General features: G+C 41.6%; 1 protein-coding gene across 1 annotated transcript in view; it reads left to right on the top strand.

Moving 5' to 3' along the window:
- Window positions 1–20,367, top strand: part of TEX26 (testis expressed 26) — a 30,874-nt gene extending 10,507 nt beyond the window's left edge. Inside the window, exons 4-7 of the mRNA XM_023517764.1 lie at window positions 2,579–2,735; window positions 12,125–12,301; window positions 14,207–14,368; window positions 20,291–20,367. Coding sequence (XP_023373532.1) covers window positions 2,579–2,735; window positions 12,125–12,301; window positions 14,207–14,368; window positions 20,291–20,367 — 573 coding nt within the window. The remainder of the gene's footprint in view (window positions 1–2,578; window positions 2,736–12,124; window positions 12,302–14,206; window positions 14,369–20,290) is intronic.
- Window positions 20,368–24,302: the final 3,935 nt, after the last annotated feature.

Raw genomic sequence — 24,302 nt, 5'->3', positions numbered from 1 at the left:
GTAAAGGGTTTTATTTATTTGACCGTTACCTGGAATGGAGCCACCTGTGATGGAGCCACCTGGATGAATTCAATAGATGCCAATACTAGGTGGTAGAATGGACAGGATTTGATGGCTATAAGGATGTGAAAGATAAAGAAGAAAGAGGGAAGGATGACATTCGTCTTTCCAACTTAGGCAGGTGGATATATGCTGTTGCTATTTATTGAGCTGAAACATGGTAGACCACCAGGTTTGATAGGGAAGGACACAGGGAAAAATGTGAGCTCACATTAGTTGAGGATATTCTAATATGCAGGTCTGGAGCCTACAGGAGAAAGATGAGCTGGAGATACAGACTTTGGAATCATATATATATGATTCATTTACCTTGGTTGCTCATGATATCCATTCATTATTACCTATTTAGCTCTTAAATATTTTCTTCAATATTTTAAAGTCAATGTAGAGTTGATTACAATATTATACTACATACCTATGCACACACACACGGGCATATATTTTTCCCTTCTAAGTCCTACCAATGCTTTCAACCAATGAGAGGTAGTTTGGCAGAATGTCTTGTCCTCAGCCAATGAGAGGTAATGGCAAATGGTCTTATGTGTCCTCAGCCAATGAGAGGTAATGTGGCAAACTCTCTTGTGTGTTCTCAACCAAGGAGTGTCCACATGCCAGACTGCAAACCCTATTAATCCACGTATTGAACATCAACAGCTGCTAACATTACACAAAAAGAAACAACAGTATATTGTGTGCCTCCTCTAGTCTTGCCAAACACCACTTATGATCTAGTCAAAGGTGTTGATTCTGAATCTGAGTCTCTGGATCCAGCTGCCAATTTACAGGAAATACAGGGAACAGAGGAACTGTATGGATTCAACAAAATCCAGACCATGGGAACCTCACCCTGATTCCACATCACATGGCTTCTTCAACAGATAAATTATAATTGATTTCTCTAGTAGATAAATTATAAGGGAAAGAAGAAGATTGAGAGGAAACCTGAAAATGAAAAGAGACTTGAAAGACATATTTGGGACAGTGATTATGTATAACTATTTTGAGGAATTTCAATGTAAAGGGAAACTAAGAATTATCTTTGTAACTAGACGGGAGAATTTTCTTTCTAAGAGAAGAGAAAAGAGGCATGCTTAAATACCAGTGTCAACCACACAGTGGACAGGGAGAAACTGAAGTCTCAAGAGAGAAGTAAAAATTGTTGGAGTGATTTGCTTAGACTATGTTAATGGAAAAATACTCAAGCACTGCAAAATAATTTAAAGAGGTTTATTCTGAGCCAATGAGTGTAACCGTGGCCTAGGGAGCCAAGAAGCTTTGAGTGAGTAGTCCAGAGATGGTCGGGTCACAATTTGGTTTTATACATTTTAGAGAGATGAGAACTGTAGGTAAAATCATAAATCAGTACATGAAAGGCATATATTGGTTTGTCCCCAAAAGGTGCAACATCTCAAAGCAGGGGCTTACAGGTAAATTCAGAGATCCTTTGATTTGTAATTAGTTAAGGAAACAAAGCTTTATCTAAAAGCTTAGATGATTTAAGACAAGGAAGTCTGTTAATCAGTGACAAAACAAATACTGACGCAAGTGATGTGTTAAGCAAATTGATGGCCTGCAGGTGTGATTTAACTTTTGTCCTGCATTGCTTTAGTCCCATTAATAATTTAGTATTTTATTGTCTCTAAGTGACTATTTTATCAGTATTATGATCTCTGTTTTAATATTCATGCTGGTTAATCATTGCATCTAAATTCTAAAAGGGAGGGGGTATAAGTGAGGCATGTCTGACCTCACTTCCCTTCATGGCCAGGAGATTGGTTTTAAGGTCTTTCTGTAGTCCCCGTGGTTAAGAGGGACCCATACAGTCAGCTGGGGCATTGGGCTTAGGATTTATTTTTAGTTTACAAGTGAACTGAGCTCTAGTAACCCAGGTAGGGCAGGGAACATATGTGGCTCCTCTCCCATCACAGCATCTGCAGTGAAGGTTTGGCTGCTGGGAAAAGGTACAGTGAGCTGTAGAAAGTCTCCACTGGTGGCTTCAGTTTTCTCGGGGAAACAGGAAGCAAGGTCATGAGAAAGGGAAGATAGAAAGAGGGGGCAGAAGCTTCAAGTTCTATAATAATAAAATCTCTTTGGGTGTGAAAAGGCAAGAATACCTGCCTGGCCTAACCTTCAGCAATATGCTGAAGTTCCCTCTGGGGGTTCACAGGGGAAGGCAGCCAGTCTCTGTGCTCCTTGGCACTATCTGGCAGAAACAGAATCATGTGGGTTTTCTCCTCCTGTGGTCTTGTCTGATAAGAGAGTTCTGGTTAGAAGTATAACACTTTGAAGTCTTCAATCTCATTTTCTTATCATCGACTTGAAAAGTCAAATGCAGAAAGTATTTGTGTTACAGCTGGGTAAACCAAAGGCTCCCCCTGACAGGTTCCTTGCGAACATGCGATTCCAGGGCGGTAGCTAGGTGTTAAGGCTTCAGAAGAATATGTACACACGAAGACTCGTATTCGTGATTCCATTAGGATCCATACAGGTGTTCTTGACGATTGCTTTGCATTTATAGGGCTTTTTTCCGTGGACACTACCTCAAGGTCAGCAAACGACAGCATTAAGGGACTGCCCCTCTTGGAGAATCCCATCTTCGATGGTAGACGTTAAGAAAGCAATAGCAAATCAGTTTGCTTCCATTACTAAGAGAGACTTTGTGGACAGAGCAGAAGGTAAACTTGTTTGTTTTTCTTTTTTCCATGGTCATGTGGTAGTCATGGAGATGCAGTGATTATCAGCCTGGTCTCTTATCTCAAGGTTTAGGCAGGGAAACAGGTGATTTTGCAAACAAAAACTATCAAGTATAAAAAGGGGCACCTTGTTAGAAATGTAGGCTGCACTGGGTGCACAGGAGGACGTCCAGCCTCAGCCTCATGTGTGTCGGGGGAGAGGGTTCAGAAAAGGCTTCCCTTCCTGTGCCTGAAGGATAAAGAAGAATTAGCCAGGCAAAGAGCCAGGGGAGAGTGTTGTTGCTGGATCCTGAATGCCTAGGCAGTGGTCCTCAACCTCAATGTGGGTCACGACCCCTTTGTAACAATGAAAATACATCCTGCATATCAGGTATTTACATTACGATTCATAACAGTAGCAAAATTACAGTTATGAAGTAGCAACGAAAATAATATTATGTTTGTGGGTCACCACAACATGAGGAACTGTATTAAAGGGTTGCAGCATTAGGAGGCATTAGGAAGGTTGAGAACCACTGGACTAGAGGAATATTTGAGGAACTGAAAGAACTTCAGCAGGAATAGGGCAGTCAAGGGTGAGGGGAGGCTGAAAGAAGAGACCACAGTTGGGCAGGGACCTTGCCCTCTAGAAGGGTCTGGCAAGGCATGCGAAGGAGTCATCACAGGAGTGATTAAAAGTTTTTGATAAGGGTGGTGACACCATTCAGATGCAGGATTTAGAAGCCTTGCTCTGGCTGTGGAGTGAAGCCTGGAGGTGGACCAGTATGGGAGGAAAAGACCAGCCTGGGGCTGTCAGGGAAGCCTAGGAAGGAGCAAGGTGGCTTGATGCCAGCAGGACAGGTGGAGACAGAATTGGCAGGGTGTGGCTTGGACACTTGAGTAGGCGATAATGTTTCTGAACCACAAGGGAGGGTCCAGCCTCGGTCTGGTTGTTCACTGCACAGAAAACTAATTACTGAGACAATGAGAACTGTTAATGAAGAAAGGAATTTTTAATACAAATGATCTCAGCTGGAATACAAGGGAAGCAACCTCAACTCTATTCCCCCAACTAACAGAGAGTAGGGGTTCTTTTTTTCCTAATTCCCACAGGATCCTGGAAAAAAAAATTTTTGTTTTGTCTCTTTGTTTGAGACAGAGTCTCGCCATGTTGTCCTGCGTAGAATGCTGTGGCATCACAGTTCACAGAAACCTCAAACTCAAACGATTCTCTTGCCTCAGCCTCCCAAGTAGCTGGGACTACAGGCACCTGCCACAATGCCCGGCTATTTTTTGTTACAGTTGTCATTGTTGTTTAGCTGGCCCAGGTTGGGTTCGAACCTGCCACCCTCGGTATATGTGGCTGGCACTGTAAGCTCTGTGCTACAGGCACCAAGCCAAGAGATTAGAGAGTGGAGACGTGCACTGGGGCAGATTGTGCTAAAACTAATGCAGGTAGATAGTTTGTACAGGTTAGTGAGGGATAGTGATTCTTGACATCAGGAAGTCTGCAGCGGGGGCCTTCACAATCTCAACTCTTACACAAATTCTTCTATTTGGGGGAAACAACTCAAAAGGTCAAGTAGTTAGTTGAAAGTTACAAGATTCTGGCCATCAAACCCTACTAGCCTGGAAATCCAAAGAAAGCATAAGAAAGCTATGAGGAAAACATATGTGGGGGTTCATCCTCTGTTTGTTCATGGGGTTGGTTACAATAAGCCAGTTCCAGGGCAGGGACTGTGGCGCTCTGGCTTACATTGTATCCCCAGCACCCACTCCAGTGTCTGGTTCTTTATAGGTGATGAAAAGAAATATTGTTTGAGCAGATGACAGGGATGAGGGAGTGAAAGGAGCTGGCAGGTCTCTGACCTGGGGTTCTGTGTGGATGGGATGGTAGTACCTTTTGTAGATGAGCAGGGAAATGAGGGCAGGGTGAAGCAAGGGCCATTTTATTCTCCCTGGGCAGAGAGAAGGAGGCTACCATGCATTTCATCCTGCTTGCTGAAAGAGCTTGTGTCTCCTTCTGGGATGGGCGTTCAGCCCTACAGATCTTCCACTGCGAGAGTCTAGCTTCTCTTATGATTCACTTGGCCCTCAGCGCTCTATAGCTGGGGAAGCTTATGAATGGTTTTCTATAGGGCACATATTGATGCCACCATAACTTTGTCCCTACCTTGGCCTCATGTCCCAGGGACCAAAAATGAATTTGATTTCTACAGACATATTTTCCAGAAATGACATAATTGCTGATGCAGTACAATTTTGATCTTGCATATCAGCAGGAAATTTGCTTTATTGAGAATTCATGGAAATTGATTATAGTTATTTAAAAACTTCAACAAGGCAACCTTTCCCTAAGTTATTGAGAAAATAATGCACCCTGGCTTACTGCTGCAAGCCTTGCTGACAAAATGGCAGCTGGAGTTTTAGTGTTCTCTTGCCTCTTTGATGACAAAATAATGATACTAAAAACAGCTGCGGAAGGAATGTGAACACAAACCAAGGAGCACTGAGAGCCCTTGTCCCCTTGGGTCTCTGTGAGTCAGGAGATAAATAAACCTCTCAACACCTATGTGTCTCCCCTTCCCCCCGCCCCAGCGGCCCCACATCCCGTGTGAACTGTGGATCTGTCTCCCCTGCCCCAGTTAGCTCGCCTTTGACACTGCATTGTCTCTTCATCCCCCAAGTGTTAACCCCAGCCCACCAGCACACACAGTGACTATCAGATCCCATCTATGAGAGTATATTCCAAACGAAAACAAAAACAAGAGCTCTCCACATTTAAAATTTTTTTTCAGATTAATATGAAGGTACTAACAATTCGGGTACAATGTTTGCATTTTGTTAGGTAAAGTGTCCACTGTAATTATGCCCCTCACCCAGGGGGTATGTCCTCTGCCCTTACATTGTACCCATCAGGTAAGCGCACACCCGTCCCCCTGCCTTCTCCCGTCTCTTCCCTCCTGCCCCTCCCCCCAACTTGAGTTGAGTTGTGTCTTTCTCAGTATCTCTTGTACTGGCTTCATGTTAGTATAGTGTACATTGGATACTTGTGATACTTTACTAAGAAGTCCAATTAGATTTTTTAAAGCATTCCGTTTTTGTTTTATAGATGTAGTAATCCCGTAAGATTTTTATGACATCCTTAATTTTTAGCATTTTCATCTGTTCCTAGCATTGTTTCTAGTTTTTCTGAATGTCTTAATGGTCCAATAAATATTTGGCTGTCTGTTTATATTTAGAAGGGAGCAGAGGTAGATTTATTATAAACCTTAGAAAACTTAAGCCATTTGCTATTTGCCTTCTAATGATTAAAGTTTCTGATTCCTTTAAGGAGCACCTATCCTGAGGATTCCCTCATTTGTATCTCTTTCTAAATCTCCTTCTCAGATCCCACTTTCACATATTTGGTTACTGAGTGCAAGTCTCATGGGGACGCCAACCCATCACATTTTCCTTCCCTGGCAACTGATCTTCCTACATTAGCGATAGGTCCCTCTAATTTTTTTCCCCACATGGCAGCTGGATTATCTCTTGAATATCTACATCAGATCATATATTCTATTGCTTCCTTTCATTGGCTTTCTGCTGTTCTTTGAATAACATTCAAATTCTAGTTCCTTATCTTGGCTCTTGAGTTTCCTTCTAAGGTGACCAGATTTTAACATTGGTAAAGTGGGACACCATTGACTGGGGGGGAAGGGGTTCTTAATTAAAAATTTAGTCTATATGGAGCAAGAAGAATTTTCATAGAATGCAAAAATAGTATTGTAATATATATTTTTTAATTTCAACATAAGTATAATTTATAAATATAATACATTAAAAATTATGTATAGTATTATTTTATTCTTTGGTATATTTCTCATTTGAGTGAATTTTTTTTAATAGATTGCTGTTGTTTAAAAGCTCATGAAATTTTTCACAAGAATTTGTTAAATTATATCTCACACATAAAATGGTTTTCAAAGTCTTAACACTTAATTGTGATTTTTCTGATGTCCACACTTTATTTATCATAGAAAAAACGCGTTCAGTCGCAGCATTAGTTCCTGGTAAGGACAGCGCGTATCCCACAATTTTTAGTGCGTTATTGTATGGAACATGGTTTGTTTCAAAATGAGGAAATATTTCTAACTATTTGTTCACTATTGTGATTTTTGCTGATGCCCAAGATTTAACCTTTTCCTTATCAATATATTTTTTTAATAATGATACCTCATAAGTCATAAGTGTCACTTTCAAGGCCGGCACTAGACTTTTTGCTGCCACTATAAAATATAAATAATACGAGTACTGTCTGCTAAGTTCATGAAAAAAATAAATAAATTACTTACCTAAATTATCTGAATAGCTGATTTGTTGACATCACTTGTTTAACTAGCACTAGCACACAGCACAATGTGTATCATCTGAGGGACAGTTACAAAATGTTTTTGTGGTTGCCAATGCCAAACAATGCCATTGTTCATTAAGTCCAAACAATGGTGGTCGAATTCTAACAACTGATCAACAATGCGAACTTTGATAAGCAGTTCTCAATAATCAGTTCTCAACAATTATTTGTTATTATTAAAGTTTAACATTATAAAATTAACAAAAATAATATAAAATTCATATCCTGCTGAAATAGCCACATGGCAGCTGAGAACCATCTATTCCCTTCCCGTTCTCCCACAGTTCCCTAGCTTGTCATGCATTCTTTCCAAAAATCGGGACTTTTTAAAAATGCCACAGGATGCAGAACAAATTGTTAAAAATCCAGACTGTCCTGCCAAAAGCGGGACATCTGGTCACCTTACTTTAGACTGAACCTTACTCCCTCACCGTCATTGCTGCTGCAGTCTCCTCCTTCACCAGGCCCCAACCACATGGCCTTGCTTCAGTGCCAGAGATGCCAACTTTCTTTTTCATTTCGAAACATTAAAGGGCTGTAAGTGTTTTTGTCACATGGATGAGCTGTATAATGCTGAAGTCTGTGCCCATCACAGAGTAGTGCACATTGTACCCCACAGGTAAGAGTCTAGCCCTCGCCTCAGCTCCTTCTGTGGTTTCCCTTGTCATTCTGTAGACTTGAGCGTGGACGGCACCTTCTCTTTGTGCCCCTTCCTTGTTATTTTACCTGAGAGGGCAGCCACCATCTCATTTGTTTCCTTCCATTGTGAAGTCATTTGTTACTGATTCTTGGTTTGGGTTGTTTTGTTTTATTCTTTCCTCCACTGTTCAGTAAGCTTCCCAGAGGCCTTTATTCACTCACGGCTTTGTGCCATGATTGGTATACAGAAGGAACTCAGTAACCATTTGCTGAATGAGGGAGAGAATGTACAGGAAGTACCTTTTTAAAACCTTGGTGGATATGGGATCAAAAGGCCTCCATAACTGCAGATAAACATTAAGGGTCATGGGAAAACATTCAACGTGTCAGCATCCTTAAAAGATGTTTTTCAGCTTCCAGGCAAAATTGTCTGTTCAGCCTGGGCAGGGTATCATTTCCCCATGGGTAGGTAAATTCTCAGGACCTGTCAAGACACCCTCCTCTCCTGCCTCCGTCTGCGTCTCTCTGCTGGGTCATCCCTATTCCAACTCCCTTTTCCAGTGTTGTCCCCTCAAATCTACTGTCCATACTTTTACTGTCCATACTAGAGCCAAAGTAAGTTTCTGGATATGCAAATTGATGTCATTTTACAGATTAAAAACCCTTCAATGACTCCCTGTTATCCTCAGGATAAAAGCATCAGTCTTGCATGAGTCCTGCTCAGACTGGTACTGGCCGGCTTCCTGCCTTTCCCCTCATCCATATTCATGGATGCGACCAAGTGGCCAGGCGTCCTCCACATTCACTGTACCTGCTGGAGCCTCGTGCCATCTGCATACACTGCTTCTGCCCTGTGGAACACCTCTCCCCTCCTCCACAGCTGGGTCTAGACCTAACTCAAGTCTAGATATGGGCTTCATTTCAATCCTGGAGGCCTCCTCTGATCACCTACTTTTAGGTCATGGTCCTCTCGTGTTTTGGTAGCTCCAGGTTCTTGTCTCTTTTGCAGGACTTGTCACATGAAACTGTCCTTATCCTTGTATGTGTGTGTGTGTGTTTCTAATAGTTTAAGCTTCTGAAGCACAGGGACAATGTCTTAGTTTTGTATCCTCATTAATGAATCAGGGCAAAGGAGTGAAGCACTAGAAGGTGTTTGTTTTCACATTTGGACTTGAAGAACTTGGCTTTGATGAATCAGAACAACTGACAAAGCCAGCACAGCTAGTTCCCGCTTAGTTAAGATTATGTGTCCATGCGCCTAACGGTGTTGAATAGTCCTTGCTGTAAATTTATGTTTGGATTGGGCCTTTCTGCAGATGCCATGCATAATATTAAAATAGGCTAATTTCTTTCTTTGGGCTAAACCACTCTAGTATCATAGCTATCAAGAGGAGAAGAAATGGAGGTGGGGGCTGAGCTCCTGAGGAGCAAGGATGTCTCCCTGGAAGGGGTCTTTGGGTCAGGTTTGCTCTGAGTCATGATTATCATTTCTGCCTATACTTCAGCACCACTGTGGGGGTTTCAGGTGTTGGTTGGGTCACATTATATCAGGAACTTCTCTTCTTGATAATGTGTGAAGGAGCTCATTAACATGAAACTTTATAGAGACAATAAAAGCTTTTATTAGTTGAGAAGAACAAAATCCCACACTATGGAATGAATAATATACAGTTTATTAGAAGTTACCTTAAGCATAAATCACATGGGCAAGTCACTGGAGTGTAGTTCAGATATCAATTGCTAATCCATAACAATTATGTTTCTAGAGATTTTTGGTTCACTCATTAATTTGATAAATATTTAATGAGGTCTATTACTGCCATTAAGTACCGAGGACCAACAAAGTCAGAGATTTAATCTTCAAAGGAACTTAGACTAAGCCCAGGTCCTGATTTATTGCTTTTTATGGATCTTCATTTCCAACTATTCTAGTTCTCTACTGATCCATCATGGTCCATGTGGACCAGATTTTGAAGACCTTTCAGAGCCCGGCCCTCGCTTATCTCTTCTGTTTCACCCTCAACTACTCTTTCTTCCCTAAACACCCCACACTTCTGCCAACCAGAGCATATTGCATGGACACTCCAGAGATGGTTTCCTTCCATGTTAACCCATCATCAAAGCCCTTTCCTGTGTTTGCCTTTCAGTCCTTGTCTTTCTCCTCTCCCCCTGACATAACTCCTCATGCTCTGGTCTTTCCTAGAACCTTAGTCAAAGCTCTGAGTCAGTGATTCTTAAGCACATGAGAAGTTTGTTCACATCTAAGTGCCTGGGACCCACTTCTAGAGATTCTCAATGTCTGGCATGAGGCTCAGCAGCTATATTCTGAGAAACCCTTCCCAGATAATTCTCATGTCTTATCTTCACTTGAGAACCACAGTTCCAAATGTTATGGTTGCAAGGAGTATCACATTCTGTATCTTTTTGCACTGTAGATATCTTTCTAATCATACTAGTTGCCTCAAGGTTGAATAATGGCTTAATTATCTATAACCTTGGCAAACACCATAGAACACATAAGGAAACTGAAAACATTTGCTATTGAGTGGTAGCCCTAGGGAAAAGATACAGATATATGTATCAAATATTTCAATGGGGATTTTTTCCCCTATAAAGCTATTAGTAAATTATAAACAACAAGTGTCTTAGTCCATTTTGTGCTGCTGTAACAGAATAGCTGAGACAAGATAATCTATAATGAACAGAAATTTATTTGGATCATGGTTTTGGAGATTGGGAAGCCAAGAGTATGGGGCTGGCATCTTGTAACAGCCATCTTGCTGGATCAACCCATGGAAAAAGGTGGTAAGGCAAGAAAGCGTGAAGGTGAGAAAGAGAGGAAGGGAGCCACACTCATCCTTTTATCAGGAAGAGACTCTTGTAATAACCAACCTACTCCCACAGTAACAGCCTTCATCCATTCATGTGGGCAATAATCTAATCACCCCTCATTAGCCCCACCTCCCAACACTGCTGCCGTGGTGATTAAGTTTCCAACACATGCTTTGTGGGGGAACACGTTCAAGGCATAGCACTAAGTTATAGATGGAAGTTATAAGAACAGTATTGGATGATTTCCAAAATATTTTACCAGGTTCCCTGATTTCGAGTTCTACAATTTCTTTCTCTCTGTAGACTATTTTTCATGGGCAGTTTATGCGGTCACTAGGAGGACGATTGAGCACATGGGTCCTCTCCTCTAACATCATCCAAAATGAAAGGCAGAATGTGGTAGAACCCTTTCCTCTTCTGCTGGTCTACACAGAAATTATTTTTTTAAAAAATCAATATTAAAATGCTCTCAGGTGCCAGGAGATACAATTATGTATCTTTTGATATACAGCGTATGCCAGTGATGCCATTAAGAATCATTTGACATACAATGTATATTAGAATTTATTTTGAAAAGACCTATTGAAAAACTAATTTGGAAGAAAATTGAATTCAGTGTCAATAGTAATTTGCAGTGTTTGGGCATTGCTCATGAAACCCACATTTTTAACATCTTCATCCTTCTGAATAAAGATGATGTTGTTTAACATGGGTCTGAACTAAGGCTTTATAGCAAGAATTAGAATCTCACTCACTCTAAGCGAGATAGATGGCTTGTGACTCTCTCCTCCCAATCTGGTAATGTTTGTATAACTAACAGTGCTTCGTAGACATTAATGACGATATATTTAATGAATGTTTTTTAGCGGAGATATTTCAAAGAAATTACAGTGCTATTGTCCACTAAAGACAATGATGCTACCTAAGCCTCCATGAGTGAGGCATAAGTTTGAATGGATCTTTCCCAGTAGAGATGATATATAACACCCTGTCTAGGGCTGACAGATTAAGCAAATAAAAATATAAGATGCCCAGGCAAATTTGAATAATGATATGCAGTAGATAATAAGTATTTATATATCTTTATAATAAAAAAGTATTCATTGTTTATCTGAAATCCAAATTTAACCGCGCATTCTGTGTTTTACGTGGCAATCCTATCCAAAGTCTCTCACTCTACTGCTCACCTCTGTCCTGGGGAGTAGGCAGACCTGGGGGAATGATCGGTGCCTCTTTGCCCACTAAGTAGAACAAAAGAACAATTCTAACTGACATACGAATATATTCATTAGAAACTACTCATAATCATTTGACCATGCACTTCTGTGACTGATAAAGCAGACAATTATTCTTCGATCAAGGTGTCCATAAAAAGTACATTGACTGTACCTCTTAGTATAAGAAGAGTGGGGTTTTGGTATGATAACTTGGAAGCTACTTCCACAAGCAAAATGGAGTGAAAAGCTATTTTAAAAATAGCTTTCAAGGAGTAATAATTACCTTCTGTTTCTATCCCCCACCACAGCTCAGAAGATTAAGAATAGTTCTCTGTTGTCTACGGAATGGAAAAAGTTGATTCCTCGGCCTCTAAACACTGAATTTCGACAGAATTACCAAATTCCAGCTAAAATTCCTGAGCTTCAGAATTCTAGTGTCAAATATGGCTGCTGCACGAGCTTGCCAGTTGCTTCTCAGGGTCTAGGTGAGTATACCTGTAGTTGTTAGACTAATTTTATAGACTCTAAGCCCTGGAAGCAGGGATTCTCAATGCAGAGGAGCCTGGCCAATTTTGATAATCCACAAAACAAGTATGGGCTCTGCCGAGGAGAAGCAGGCTGGGACGGGGCAGGGACGCTTCCTCCTTATGAAGTAAGGGAAGGATGTGGTGGCTGTAAAATGGAAAAAAGATTAGGAAGGGATCTAATTGGTTTTGTCTATTATCCAGATGGCACACAAATTCCATGACCAAGCCACTCCCAGGCTGCTGGCAAAGAAGAAAACTTGGTGTCAGTCTGAAACATGATTTATTACTGACATGGAGTTGGGAGTTTCTTGAGCCAAAAGTCACAGAATAGAAGCTTAGCACATTGAGAGTAGAAAGTAGCTTAAAAGTTACTAGAGACTCAGGACAGGTGTGATCTCTTTCTTCCACCTTGCCCTGGCCGAGGGGTGATACTATCTCTGTGTACTCACTTCAGAATGGAGCCCATCCCCCAAGGCAGCTCCTTCACTGTCAGATGTTCCAACTGTTTAAAAAGTTGTAGCAGCTGGAATATTCCTCACTGAGCTTCTAATCATTGGTTCTACATCTCCCAGGGAAAGTCAATGGTACACAGATCTGTGAGTCTATGAAAACCTTACTATAGGACCTGTAAATCTCTTTTCCAGACCCTACAAATGCTCTTTTCTGGGTGTGGTATCAAATTCCCTCAGCAGTCTAATCCCTCCATTTGGCCTATAGTCCCTTCTAGGGGTCACCCAGAACTGGAAGGTGTTCTCAAGGTTGGGCAAGTTGTAGAAATTATGTTTTCACATCATGTCTTTGTTATTTTTTCATGATAGTTCCATGAATATCAGAACGCACTTTAAGTGAACAATACTGAGCATCAAATAGTTAAGTAATCACTTATCTTTGAGGGTTGCCTGCACCTCATACCCCCATTAGTCTGAATGGAAAACGAAATACCAACATAAATACCAACATAAATACCAACATGCTTCCAGCTGCTCATTCAGACACCTGGGTCCTTGGAAGGAGACCTTAGTGTGCTGTCCCAAGGCTGCAGAGGAGATGTTCTGAAAGAAAAACAAGCTTTGTTTATTAAGAAGGTGGTGCATGTGACCACTGTGGGGGCTGAGGCCAACCTTCTCTTTTGCCCTCTGAAGGTTTGCTAAAAAATTCAACAGACAAAGGGCAATTGAAAGGAGAAGGGCATACAAATCTATTAACACACATGGGAGTCACGTGAAAACTAAGAACTCGAAGACATGACCAGATGGTTGTCTCTTCTATAGCATTTTAAGGTTACAGAAAGAATGTGGCTGGAGCTTGGCAGAACAAGCCAAGAGAAGGGAAGAGAAGGAGGCCTGGCTAGCAAAGGGGGCTTGTTCTGTGGAATAACACTCACAGGCAGCAGCCCTCGGAGAGGTTAGATGGCTAGTGTTTCTTTTAGATCTCCCCAAGTGTCAAATTCTCAGTTAATCTCTCCCAGATCCAGGCAAGGGAGGCGCCCAGAGAAAGCCTGGCTGCATCTTGGGGACTTTCTCAACAGATGCGCGGCACTCCAACACAAGCCACTCTGCAGGGCTACTTCTGTCTACAGGCTGTCTGAGCACCCTTCTCAAAATACGTTACGAAGCATAATTTGGTTTTCCTTCACAAATCCTAATACACTGACCCACATAAGAATCCAGTTCATGGAGAACTTCTTTTCTGGAAGTGGTGGGCAAACTCTCTCTCCGGCTGCTTCTCCCACCACTCCCACCTCCAACAGCAAGGAGCAGACAGGACATCCCAGGGGCTCTGCCCTAGTCACGGGAGTGGGGCCGTCAGGGGTGCTGTGCTCGGGTGACTGCCTGCGGGTCTCTGTCCTGTGTGCCTCTGCAGTCCCGTCTGTGCTGCACAGCTACATGGGGAACCAGGAGCGCACCAAGAAGCAGACCATGTACCAGAGCGAGTACGAGAGGGCACAGCAGGACTTCCTGACACTGCTGCACTCCTTCTCTCCCACCCAAATCAAAGAGTATCTTCAGAGTGTTCCCTACGAAGGTAAGATGAGGCCTTCAGTTATTATTTCATGCACGTGTGGCTCATAATACACTGCTTTGTGCCAAATAGAAAGTGTTCTAGTTTCTAGCCACCAGAGTCAAATGGCCACAAAAGGGAAAATATTATCTCAAAACAAACAAACAAACAAAAAACTCATAGTGTTGTGCTAACTTCAATCCAACGAAAAGAAATTTTTCTTGAAAGCAGCCCCAGTGACTATATTCCCACTTATTAAAAAGCAGGCGAGAGGTTTTTTTCACCCATTTCTGAACTCATTTTGCCTGTGGTTGAGCGGCTCCAGGAGGTTTCTCTTTTTCTTACAGCTAATTGATTTTCTCCAGGGGGTGTTTGTACTATCTCAGAGTTTTGTTTTATTCTGTCTAATTTGATTTCCTGTTTGTTGGTTCCTCTTTGGTGGCAGGCTTTTTGAGGTGTATGAGAATCTGTATGTGTTATTATACCCCCAAAGAGAGCAAATGCCGTCCTCGGGATGGCGTTGCTTCACGCCACGTGACCAGGACTTACCCTGGTTCAGGACTGAGTGAGCAGAATCGGTTCAGGGGCATCTCGGGGGCAACTAGGCTGTCTTAGTGAGTGTGTGAAGTGCCAGCTCAGGGAACAAACGATTCTGAGGAGAGGAAACAAAACTTTTCCCCGGCTGCCTCTCAGATGCCTGTGGGAGGGATCACACGCCCCATGCTTCCAGCATGAGCACATCGTGGCCCAGGGCGGATATTTATATAGCGCACTCAAGGGCCACTGGTGTATCACGTACGTTATCAAACATGCAAGCTGTTACAGGAGGAAGTACAAAGCAAATGTGAGTGCGAGTTCTATTTCTTCCTGCGCCAAACAGATCATCCTCAGCTTCACTTTGTCCTTTAGGCTGTGCGGGGCTGCTAACGTGTTCTCTGTCACCTACCCAACTCTCTTGGGTCCCCAGTCTCTGTCCCCAAACACAGTCAGAAGAACTTGCTCCTCTGAAATCCCCGTTAAAACCCTTTCTTTTTCCTGGGATTCCATTCCCCAAGTAAGACAGAACTCTACTGTAGGCAAGATTGACAGAGGTGTGTGTGTTTTGGGGGAAAAAAATGATGTTTTCCTCCAACAGAGACTGAGGGCTGAGGGCCTAAAAACCTTTCAAAGAGCTTATGTGTTGGGTTTCAGGGGAGTACCAGTGGCTTGGCTTTCACCCTGTTCTGAGGCAGAAGTAGGTGTTTTCTACGGGGGGCGCTCATTTCTCTCAAGAAGCTCATTCCTGAGACCTCTGGGCCAGTCTGACACTTCAGAAGGAAGCCGCGAGGCTCCTCGCAGGCTGCGGCCCATCTTCCCAGCGGCCCAGCCGCAGCTCTGCAGCAAGCTTCAGCCTGCCTGCCTGCTCTTTTTCTCAGCTTTGGTGCATGTATGTAAAACCGTCCTCTGCGGTCCCAAAGGAGCTCCTTTTGCCTTTAGAAGCCACATGTGTTGGAACCTGGGGAAAGAACACTTCTGTCTTTCCTGAGCAGATAGGCCCACCTGGCCAGGGACTCACAGTGCAGAGGTGTCTGTTACATCTCTGCCCTCATGGAAACCTTGCTGGCTGCGAGCACCTCAGCTCCTTGCTGTCTGTGTGTCGCGTTAACCAAGCCTTGGTTAGTGAGTGAGCTAGGGACTCCCCAGAGGGCTCTGTCAGCCCCTGTTCAACTTGGGTCTACATCGTCCCACATATGAGGGTAAGCCGATCTTCCCTGCAGACACTGTGTTTACCTGACTGGGTTTTCCTCGCCAGCTGCTGAGACAGGAACCGTTAGCCTGCAAGATAACTTTAGGACAGGCTGCCTTTGTTTCTGCTTAGCACCCCCGCTCCCTGGTTTCCTTAGGGCAGTGGTGGGATAGATCCTGAAGCCCGGGCCCCAGAGCTTTGCTATCTGGTGCTGACTTGGCTGATGCAGCGTCTGCCCCCGTGAATCTTAGCTTCTCTTTCCCAGCTCGGCTTTCCAGCAGCCCACTCACTTCTCAGTGCCAGCTCTGTGAGAGGCTGACAAGCAAATGGGAGGTTCCTTTTGAATGCTCATGCCCCAAACCTCTTGTCATTTTCTAGTGTCAAGGATGACACTAATGCTTTTCAGCTGGTGAATATCTCAGCAGTGCTTTTGTAGCTGAGCACATATGCAGAGATTTTTTTTTAAAACCTAGCAGATGTGTCAGGCGGAATTATTATCAACTCAGCTGAAATGATTTCACTGGATTATCCCTTGTAGGTCATAGGCCAAGGAAGAATAGGACCCCAGAAAAGGTAGATTTGCGAGAGAGAGAAAGAGGAACGGAGAGGGTTAGCTTTCCCCTAAAATAGTGGCCCGAGTCAAGGGGTAAAGAAATGGGAGATGGGGCAGGGGGTGGAATAGAGAAAACTCTAGCAAGACAAAAAAATAAAACTAGAGAAGGAAAAAGGGGACAGAGAGCTGTGGGCAAGCCTTCAGTGTCCATTAACTGTGTGTTGCCACTACAGTATTTGGTACTGAGTTTATTTATAACTTGAGCAGCTTAAACAAGATGTCTTTAGTCGCTATTCTATCTGCAAAATTATTTTAATCCCTGGGTCTAATTTAGGTCACCCAAAAGTTTACTCTGTAGGCCCCCCTTAGTTATTGTAAAGATGTGTTGTTGATCTACCTTGCCCCTACTTGTGAAAGGCAAAGTGATCTGAAATCCAGTTTTCTGTGAATTTATTCAGCTATGACTCCCTCTCCATCTTTCTCCACTACAACTCCCACGAATATGGCTACCCAAGAAGTGTTTCTTCCTAGCTTGTGATTTAATATTCAGAATCCATTTATCCACTCATTCAGTGAACTTCATTGATTGAATATAAGGCTTACTTGGTACGAAGATAAATTATCTTTATCTTCTCAGGAAACTCATGGTCTGATGTGGGAGACAGACACATAGTTATAAGCTCTGTAACTGAAATAAGCTTTGGGTGTAATAGATGCTTGTGAGAGATATTCCCAATTTTGGGGTGGACAGGGAATGATAGAAGGCTGCTCAGAGGAGGTGTCCTTTAAGTCTCAAAGATGAATCTGCATGACAAGGAGAGGCAGGGCCATTCCTAGCAGACAGAACAGCATAAACAAAACCATGAGGGCATGGAATCTGCATCTAAATATGGTAAACATGGGTAACATTTGAATGACAACTTGTAGCTTTTTTGAGTAGCTATTAAATTGACATTAAATTTTACGTGTGCACTCTCATATTTTTTACTAATTCCTGCCAAACTTGCTTCATATGGTATCTCTGGTATCAGAAGAAAGAATCTTTTTTTTTGCTTATTTTAAAATAAATTCTTTGGTATAAAGTTTAAAAATAGAGACAATGCTTACAATGAAAAGGACTGACAACAGCAAATGCCAAGACAGGGAACTATCAGAACCCCCAGAACACGGCTGGTGGAAATACCAAATAGCATAATCACTTTGGAAACAGTTCTGGCCGCTTCTCATAAAGTTAAACATATACTTACTCTGTGATCCAGAAATTCCACTTCTGAGTATTTACCCAAGAGAAAAGAAAACATATGTCTACAAAAGGACATGTACAAGAATGTTGATAACCACTTTATTCTTAATAGCTTCAAACTGGATGCAACCCAAATCTCCGTCAACGGGAAAATGGATAATAAACTGTGGTATATGCACATAATGAAATGCCACTCAACAATACAAAGGAACGAATTATTGCTGTATACAACAAAGTGTATGAACCACTATGCTGGGCAAACGAAGCCAGACACGGCAGAATACCTTCTGTGCAGTTTCATTTATCTGAAAATCTACAGTAGGCAAATTTTACCTATGATGAAAAAAAATCAGAACAGCACGTCTTGGGGTAGGAAGTATTGATTAGGAAGGACCAGGAAGGGCCTTCTGGGATGGTGAAAATGATTTGTATCATCATATGGGTGTCACAGGTCACAGGTATGCAAGTATCAGCCTCATCTGTACACATAAGATCAGTGCATTTTACTTTATGAAAAGTATATTTCAATTAATAAATACAGAGTCAAGTTATGGAGAAGGGTAGGAATGGATCAAAACTAAACACAGGGGTTATGCTTGTAATCCAAGCAGCACTCTGGGAGGCCAAAGCAAGAGGATCACTTGAGGTCAGGAGTTCAAGACTAGCCTGAGCAAGGGAGACACCTCATATCATTTTAAAAATAGAAAAATTATCCAGGTGTGGTGGCACATGCCTATAGTCCCTGCTACTCAGAAGGCTGAGGCAGGAGGATTGCATGAGCCCAGGAGTTTGAGGTATGATGGTGCCGCTGTACTTTAGCCAAGGTGACAGAGGAAGACTTTGTCTCAAAAATAAATAAAAAATAAAAAGTAAACACACGATTGTAAAAACAAATAAATGCAAACTTAAGTGGAGAGACACAGGAACACGGATGTATATACACATGCATGTATACACACATCCCTGATCTCCGGACCTCAGTAGGCATTTGTGACATGGGCAGGATGACACGCACATAGAACCTGACAACATGACATCTTCTGCAGTCACCTCTGTTTGGTTTTGACTACACAGGTGACAGTAACTGGAAGTGACCAAAGTTTTACAGTTCTGCTCTATACTATTTATCAAAGGCATAAAATACATAATCAGGGCAGATATAATTGCTCGTGCCTATAATCCTAGCACTCTGGGAGGCCAAGGTAAGTAGACAGTTTGAGCTCAGGATTTTAAGACCATCCTGAGGAAGAGTGAGACCTCATCTCTACTAAAAGACAAAACAAAACAAAACACCTAGTAGGGTGTTGTGGCAGACACCTGTATTCTCAACTACTTGGGAGGCTGAGGCAAAAGGAACTCTTGAGCCAAAAGTCTACCCAAGGTGACAGACTGAGACTCTGTCTAAAAAAATAAAAAATAAATAAAATAAAATAAAATAAAGCAATACATAATTAGGATTAGGGAATCATGGATGTTCAGAAACAGAGAAGACTCCTTCATGTTACAGAAGAGGGAATAGAGGCCAGACACTTGAAGCACCTTCCCGTAGCCAAATAGCTATCTCGAAGGGTAGCAAAGCCTACCAGTGTTGGTGGGTAGTAAAACTGCCCTAGCTTCTGTGAAATTTTTGGCACAGTTATCTCTAGTTTCAAATCACTGTATATTGCTGTGCACCCAGTAATAAAAGGATAGGGCGGCTCGGCGCCTGTGGCTCAACCGGCTAAGGCGCCAGCCACGTACACCTAAGGTGGCGGGTTCGAATCCCCAGCCTGGACCCGCCAAACAACAATGACGGCTGCAACCAAAAAATAGCCGGGCGTTGTGGCGGGCGCCTGTGGTCCCAGCTGCTTGGGAGGCGGAGGCAGGAGACTCGCTTGAGCCCAGGAGTTGGAGGTTGCTGTGAGCTGTGGTGCCACGGCACTCTACCCAGGGGGACAGCTTGAGGCTCTGTCTCAAAAAAAAAAAAAAAAAGGATAGGGCTACTATTCATTGTCTTTGATGGGCCAAGCACTGTCTCAGTTTTTCACACGCAGCATTCTTAATCCATTCGGGCAACTGTGCAAGGTAAGTACTGATACTTGTATCAAAGATTAGGAAATGAAGAATTGGAAAGATTAAATGATTAGCTAATGCTTGGCAGCCCAGAAGCTTAAGTCTGTTTTATTCTAAAATCCATGGTCTGTCTAGTAAGCCTGCTTAACCTTTGAATGTTAAGTTTAATCTTCTTAATCAGTAATTATGCAACTGAGCCTCTTTAGGTATTAAAGGTAATAGCCTTTGATTATTTTTGTCTTTTATCAAACTTTCATATTTAGTACTGTTACTAGATATTTTCCTCTTTTCAGAAATTTCTCTATTTAGCATTTAAATGCTTAAATACTCATACATGGAAAATTTAATCCTGTTTTTCCTTATGATTTTCAGAAAGACAAATTCTTAATCACTTTATTTATTCCTACTGTGATGCTGACAAAATGAAGAAAAAGGAAAAAAGAAAATAGTCCCAACGAATAAAATCCAGAATCAATGGAAGCACTAGGACCTGCTTGGTTATTTTTTCAATAATAAAGGAAAAATAAGATACATATTGCTCCAAATATGTTGTGATAGGCATGAGTTTGTATATCTTGCTTTGTTTTATTTTTAAATAATAAAATCATTTAAGGCTACAAATTTTCCTCTAAATACAGCTTTAGCTGCATCAAATGGGTTTGATATAATGTTTTCTCTTTTCCCTTTAGGATACTTAAAGTTTCCATTTTGATTTCCTCTTTGAGCCAGGAATTATGAGGAAGAGATTTCTTAATTTCCTAATAACAAGGAAATATTCTTAATATCTTTATCGTAGATTCATTTTTTTGAATGAATTAAAGCAAAAATCTCTGCTTTGGAAAATTTATCAGTATTCTTTAATCAATTGCATCAATCAATATACAATTATTTTTTGTGTTAAACAAAGAAAGAAAAATATATAGTTTATTGTATTTTTCAAATTCCTTATGTCTTTACCTTAGTTATACATGAGCTATCAAATTCTGAGAGAAACATATTTAAAAATCCCACAATAAATATGTCTCCATTCATTTCTTTTTGTTTCTGAGATTTTTGCTTTAAATGTATGGCTGCTATATTATTTATTCTAGTAAGGTTTATGACTTGTATGGAGCATCTTCCTTGACTAACGTTTTCCCTATTATATGTTTTTCCTCTGGGCCTGATTAATGCTTTTGGCTTTGAGTTGTATTTTAATTGACATTAATATTGGCATTCATGCTGGTTTGGTTTGGTTTGCAAACCTCTCCTTTGCATTTTCTCCCTACTTACTTGCCTTCTTTAATTTCCAGTCTTTTTTTTCTTTTTAACTTTGTTTCATTGTGTTTCTAGAAATTCCTAGTGCCAGTGGCTGTTCACTATCCTATCCTCATTGCCACTTGTCGGGGTCAGAACTGGCCAGGTCTCCAGCCTCGACTTATCTATTGTCTGGATGCAGATTGCTATGCTATCTTGCTAGGGAACAATTACCCTTAGGTGTCTGCAGGCTATTCGCCTTAGCAGAAGGGAGAGAGAGAGAAACAATCTTCCAGCGAGAGAAATAGTCTTAGTAGGAAAGTAAATCTTACCAGTCTTCTTGGAAGAGCCCTCAGGCAGACACCCTGAGGGCAGGAGAAGGGAAAGAGTTATAGTGAGCAAATCCTTGAAAGAAGGTGCACACATTTCTCAACTGTTTTCTCTTACAACTACTTATGGAGGTGAGCCCATGGCTACTCGCACCACAGGTGTAGAGACAGCCAAGCACTGATCTTCTCGTCTCCAGAGCTCTTGAGTTAAGGAGAGCCAAATCCCTTCCCCATGCCCTTATCACCAAGGTGTTACATTACCAAGATGTTACATGTGTTTCTTATAATTCTCCCTTCTCCTTCCCATGAGCTGGTTATATAGTGGTCTGCTATAGTGGTTCTACAGTATAGCTAATATGAAAATCTTTGTCTTTTGATAGGCGAATTTAGTCAGTACAAGATAACTGTGATGTTTTACATACTTGGTTTATTTCATATATTATTTTTTTATTGCTATTTGCTATTCTTTGTTCTTTTTAGTTTTGCCTTTCCTAATTTTCTTCATTTTCTTCCTGTTTTTATTTTTGAAAATATACTGTTATAAAAAAAAAAAAAAACTAGTAGTTTTTGTTTTTAAATTTTTATTTGTTTGTTGCAGTTTTTGGCCAGGGCTGGATTTGAACCCACCACCTCCCGTATATGGGGCTGGTGCCCTACTCCTTGAGCCACAGACACCGCCCTTGTGTTTAAATTTTAATAGATTTAGGGGATGTAAGTGTTTTTTCTTATTATATGGGTGAATTATAGTGGTGGGTAGAGCTACCTTGTCTAGTTCTTTGTCTTCTCACATGACTTAACAAGTGCTCATAAATGGGTAACATGAGTTGTCTGTGACCTCAGGTTGGGTCAGGCCATTGAGGTCTCTTGGGCCAAGAAAAATGAACTTGAGGAGAAAGACAGTGAATTCTGTTTTGTGGATGAGTAGTAAAGAAGCTGGACTAACAGGAGCATACTTACCCTCTGATATGCAGGTAGGAGTCCCATCCTACCTCTGGCCTCCAAGCAAAAGAGAAACAACTCTTTCTCAGTGCACATACTGGAAAAAATTTATCCAACTATTGCACATGTCCCCCCCCCCCCAGGTTTTCTAGGGTCATCAGGCTTAAGCAGATACTCTAAGAACCACAAGTAACAAGTGCACAGCTATACCTCTGTTCAAAGAGCTACCTCTGCCCATCTGGGGCCCATCAAGAAACCTTCAAGTCTGAGCTCTTTGCCATGGGCTGTAGCAGAGACATCTTCTCTCATGAGGCTGATCTGACTGCTCCTGCATGGCACCAGAGTTCAAGGAGAATACATCCTTGCATCTACTCCAGATTGTTAGCAAATATATAGCTTTAGACATACCCTAATCCCCTCAGCCAGGTTGTCAGTTGAGACAGTTGAGTGTGTGTAGGCAAAACAGGATTTTCAGTCCTCTCATCAGTCTGAAAAGGCTGGTTCCATAGCCATTCTGTCTAATTTCCCTTCTTTATTTCCTGTCTCACCCCCTGTCTCTTTCCCAGGAAGTCCTGGGGAGGCACATCTCCTCTTCTCACTGTCCTGAATAACAAACACTAGCAGGAACTATGCCAAGAGGCAGCTCATCCTCTTAAGTTTCCACCACTATTTTTTTTTAAATAGATCACCTATTTGGATTTGTCATATTTTCTGCTTCCATTTTGTGCCAAAATAATAATATCCCAATCTTTTCTCCTCTAAACAGGAGTTTTCTATTTATAAGTTTATTACAGTTTTTGGCCCACACTTGAGCATCAGGCTGCCTTTGGGACTATTGCAGTAGCCAGTCAGGAATGTTGCATGAATTCTCTCTTAGTATGGTGTATGTGGTGTGAGACTTGCCACAGGCACAGTATTGATTTAGGCGTAACATCCCTAGAACCCTTGAAATGAGATAAAAGACTTTGTAGAATCAGTTCTTTCTCTTAACAATACCAAGTCCAATCACCAACAAAAATGTAAGTGCTTAAAAAGTGGTTGCATTTTAAAATAAGAATGTGGTTGAGGTTCTTTTGTATTATAAAACCTGCCAAAAGGGGAAGGTATTTTAAAAATTGAACACTTACTTAAAATGTTCTCACGAGGCCAGTAGCCACTGCTTATTCTAGTGTGCCGAGACTGTGAATAATCACTTTAATCTGGTTCCTTTGTAGAGGAGATTGGCAGTCATGCACCTGATATGCATTAATTTTGCGGTACTAGTACCCCTATTATTATATTTCAAAGAGTAGTTTTTCAACACAGAGACTGATTCTGCAATTTTTTTTCTCTTGTAGTATCCCCCAGTGGCCCTTTGATTTTCTTTCTACCCTCTTGCAAAAGTTACTGTCGCAGACACTATTAAAAAACAACAACAACAACAACGAAAAAAAAACATAGAGAATTTCTGTGCTTCCCAGAAACATCTGTTCTTTGTTTTCAATCTCTTGAAGAAACTGTTATGTAAATGTGTTTAAACTTGTTCTATTTTGTTTACAAAATGCTTTTATGAATGGAAGAGTAGAAAACAGTATCACTTTAAACTGAAGATGGCAATAATCTGTAAGAAGATTATTAGCACCTGCAGCTGCCTGGGTTTCCTCCCCAAGAGTTCTGATGTATTAAAAATTAGGTGATCCCCACGCACAGCAAAGAGTAAGATCCATTGAACTAGAGGAGCAACCTAATTGGCAAACTGAACCTGTGAAGATTATGTTGGTAGTTCAGCCAATGTCTAGGCAGGAAGCAGAATTTGCCTCATTTTTTCAAATGATGGGACTTAAGTGAAGACACTGCTTACTGAGTTCACCAATGGGAGTGTAAGGCTCCCAGAGACCAGC

Source organism: Otolemur garnettii, unplaced genomic scaffold (genome assembly GCF_000181295.1).
Source record: "Otolemur garnettii isolate 467f Iridium unplaced genomic scaffold, OtoGar3 scaffold00120, whole genome shotgun sequence".
Lineage (NCBI taxonomy): Eukaryota > Metazoa > Chordata > Mammalia > Primates > Galagidae > Otolemur > Otolemur garnettii.
The sequence above is the reverse complement of the archived record's forward strand: the minus strand, read 5'-3'. Positions and strand labels throughout refer to the sequence as shown.